The 3,764-nt window shown below is 52.1% G+C and overlaps 1 protein-coding gene across 1 annotated transcript; it reads left to right on the top strand.

Annotated features, from left to right (window-relative positions):
• Positions 1 to 120: 120 nt before the first annotated feature.
• Positions 121 to 2,502, top strand: APRT (adenine phosphoribosyltransferase; the record flags this gene model as incomplete). The annotated part of the gene is made up of 4 exons (XM_010015995.1): positions 121 to 249; positions 1,100 to 1,233; positions 2,154 to 2,232; positions 2,360 to 2,502. Coding segments are annotated over 4 exons (485 nt in total), but the record flags the coding sequence as incomplete, so codon positions are not given.
• Positions 2,503 to 3,764: the final 1,262 nt, after the last annotated feature.

Here is a 3,764-nt window from a genome sequence, read left to right as displayed (position 1 = left end):
CCGGGCGAGGGGCGCGCTGGCCATCCTTCCCCTTCCCGCTCCAGGCAGCGCAAGGAGGCAGGACCCGCATCCCCCGGGCATAGGAGCTCGGCCGGTGGCCACCCCAGCCCCTGGACTTAGCTAACAGCTTTCCCTCCCTTTGCAGCGATATCAGCCCGTTGCTGAAGGATCCCGCAGCTTTCAGGGCTCTGATTGACCTTCTGGAAGATCATTTGAGGGTATCTCACCCCAAAATCGACTTCATTGCAGGTGGGTGTTAAAGAAACATCTCTGAGGCCAGCACAGAGCACTGCGGACTCAGGCTGCTCAGGCGGGAAGTGAGCAGAGATCCCTCTGCTACTAGGGCAGCAAATGTTGGAGCCTTTAGGCACTATAATCACCAGGTTATTCCCTTCACCGAATACTGTAGTTTAGGGAGATACTGATTTTAGATGTGGCAGACGCCACTTGGTGACACTTCAGTGCCAATTTCGTAACTCATTGCTTTCATCATGAAAAGGAAAGAGGAAGTGCAGGAAGCCAGCCATGCCTGTGAGGTCTCGTGCAGTCCTCTCAGCAGGCAGACCCTGTTCCAGCATGTTTTCCTTCTCAGGGACCCTTTTCAAGCCAACAAAAACAGCCTCTGTGGCGATAACACGTTGCAGCACACCTATGAAAGCAGCCGAGAATGAAAATGCTTGGGAAGGCAGGGCTTGGGCTGGGCGATAGCCCAAAGTTCAAGGAGTCTAGACCAAACCTTGTCCAAGTGCCTAATGATAAGTAAAGCCTGTCTCCCTGCAGTGCAAAGTCACTGGTTGTGTGGCTGAACTGATAATGGGGCTTCTCTGAGCTTATCTCCAAGAAGAGCTAGAAGAGAGGTGAAAGAGGCTGATGGGGGGGATCGCTTTGGTGCCCTGAAGCCCATCAGCAGCACATCTTGGTGGACACAGGCTGTGCAGGACCATGCTGTGTGTTTTCAACCACAGAAGTAGATGACTAAGAGCAAATGGCTTGTTGAGACCCTCCCTGTAAATGGGAGGATAAACCTGGGCTATCAGGCAAAGACACCCCCAGTTCAGTGGCTCTGGTCTGGTTATTCATGCTGCTCTGCTCACCATAGGTCTGGACTCCCGTGGCTTCCTCATAGGCCCGCCTCTGGCTCAGAGACTGGGGGTTGGCTTCGTGCTGATAAGGAAAAAGGGGAAGCTTCCCGGTCCAACCGAGTCCATCTCCTACGTCCTTGAGTATGGCAAGGTAATACCCAGGGAGGAGAGGCTGGTTGGTGCAGGGCTGGGGGGTGTCAGTGAGGGGATGGGGTGATAAACCCAGCAGGGGATCCCCAGGCTGAGTTTCACAGCCAGTGCTGGTGCTACGGGCATGGCATAAGCCTCAGGAGCAGCACTGAGCTTCCCTGAGCCCCAGCATGGCAGCTCCTTCCCCAAGCCATGGACATGAGGTTTGTGTCTGTGAGCCCTGCTGTGATTTTTGGGGGGTGGTTTGTGCTAAGACGTGGTGCTAAATTACTGTCTTTGACTTGAATTCAGGGGCATGAACGTGGAATGTGTTTCCCACTCTTCCAGTAAGTGCTCTAAGTAAATGCCTTTATTGCATGGCTTCTAAACTGAGTGCTCGCCTCGTAACACCGCAGCCTCCCTGGTTCAGGAGCAGAGGTTTAATCCCAGTAACACGCTACCGCTGGTAACTAACAGCAGCCAGGGACCAGCAGCAGAAACACCAAACCCAGGCGTTATTTATGAGGATTGGTTGGGCCAACCCCTGCATGGGACAACTTCATCTGACACAGGACGTGCCTGTGACGGTTTGGATCCGGCTTGGTGGTGTTGTCAAAGCAGAGTGCTCCAGCCCAGTGCATTACAGGAGATTTTCCCCACTGGAGAACTGCTCTGGGATAAAGTTTCCTGATGGGACCATAACTCACTTGATGAATGTTCAGGCTCTTGACGTGCCAGAGGGTTGGCCCAGCAATCACCTAACCTGCTATATATTTCCGTGGCACTCCCCTGTCGCTGGTATGTGTTTTTTGGGGTTTTAGGTGCTGAGTGTTAAGGCTGATGTTGCTGAAGACGTGTCTGCATTCCACCATGTGTTAGGAGTTTGTGAAGTGTTTCTCTGTCAGGCAAGACTAAAATGAAGCTACTCTTTCCACCCTGCAGGCTGAACTCGAGATCCAGAGCGATGCCGTGGAAGCAGGACAGAAAGTTGTTATTGTAGATGACCTGCTTGCGACTGGAGGTGAGTTACAGAGCATATGTGACCCACGTGCACCTGGGTTGGGAGCGGGCAGCTGTGGGGCTTGAAGCCTGCTTTGGCATTGCTCCACAAGTGATGATGTTTCTGCTCTCACCTCTGTGCTGTGCAGGTACCATGTACGCAGCCTGCGAGCTGGTGAAGAGGCTGAAGGCTGAAGTGCTGGAGTGTCTGGTGGTCATAGAGTTAAAACTCCTCAAAGGGTCGGAAAAGCTCAAGTCCATCCCTTTCTACTCTCTGCTGCAGTACGACTGAGGAGGAGCATCCCTGCTCCTTAGGGAGTGCATGCCTGGAGCTGTGCACAAGTTTAGGGTCTTATTCAGTGACTCTTAATGTCATAAGCGGGGGGGGAACCTACAATTTTCATCCTGGCCAGCTGCTAGAATACAATCATAAGTCCTATTGCTTTTCCAAGCCACAGATTAAGGTGTGTTGAGTGTAAGGATCCTTTTTGGAGCTCATCGTTTTGGGAAGAAGGAACAGCCTGTTTCAGGGGATGGAGACTGAGATGGAAGCCATCTGCCTTCCATTAGTCCTCAGTGGACTTTGCAAAACTAGGAGCAGTTTGCATCATGAGAAATAGCCCAAAGCTGGGCAACAGGCAGTGAGGAAGTGGGTCATGCACGAGCTCAGGGCTCTTCACCTCCCTTCTGTCCATCACCTACCAAAGCCTGCAGCTCCAGCCAGGGCTGGCAGAAGTTAGCAGAAATTTCTCATCTACTGCAACCTGTCAACTCCCTGTTCTGCTGTATTCTTCTTGGGGCATCAGGGTGTTGACAATACAATGCCAGTCTGGAGCCTCTTCTTGTTGAGATGTGTGGTGTCAGATAAGGACATGGGGAAGAAAGAAAATGTGTTCTTTGCACATGAGCTCTGGCTCTCATTCAGGTTGGGTAATGGGTGACATAGGGTTTGGAGATGCTCCTTGTAGCATGGTGCAGTTTGATCACTAAAACTCAGTATGCCAACACTTTCACATGCCTGAAAACACCAGGGACTGTGTCCCTGTCCCAGCAGGGGCTGAACTCACTGATAAAATAAATACTTTTTATTCTTTCCTAAACTGTCTCAGAGCTGTTCTTGCAGTAGCTGAAGCCATTGGTTACCCTTCTGAGTATCTTCCTCCAAACCCAGGCTGTCAGTGGAGAGCGGGGCTGTGGTACAAGCTCCCCATTGCCACCCCACATCCTTGGAAGGACTCACTGGCCAGGACTGAGCGCTTCAGGTATCTTTGCTCTGCTCTAGGTGGAGGTTGGCACCCAGGCTGGTCCTGCTTTTGTACAATGGAAGTGCCCAGTGCTGGTGGGAGCACAGCCCAAGCCCCTGCATCTCATCTCACCTTCACCATGCAGCTCACGGGGATGCTGCACGCCCTGCTCTTACACTTGCAAGGGCTATTACAGCTATTTTTATCACCATTTCCTGAAAAGCCACTTCAGTGCTGTTCAGTTTGTGCTGAGAAACACCATTCCCCTGGGAGCAAACCTACCCCAGGGCACTGGTTTTCACAGCCAGCC

The sequence above is a fragment of the Nestor notabilis genome, unplaced genomic scaffold (genome assembly GCF_000696875.1).
Source record: "Nestor notabilis isolate BGI_N333 unplaced genomic scaffold, ASM69687v1 scaffold16836, whole genome shotgun sequence".
NCBI classification, from domain to species: domain Eukaryota; kingdom Metazoa; phylum Chordata; class Aves; order Psittaciformes; family Psittacidae; genus Nestor; species Nestor notabilis.
The sequence above is the reverse complement of the archived record's forward strand: the minus strand, read 5'-3'. Positions and strand labels throughout refer to the sequence as shown.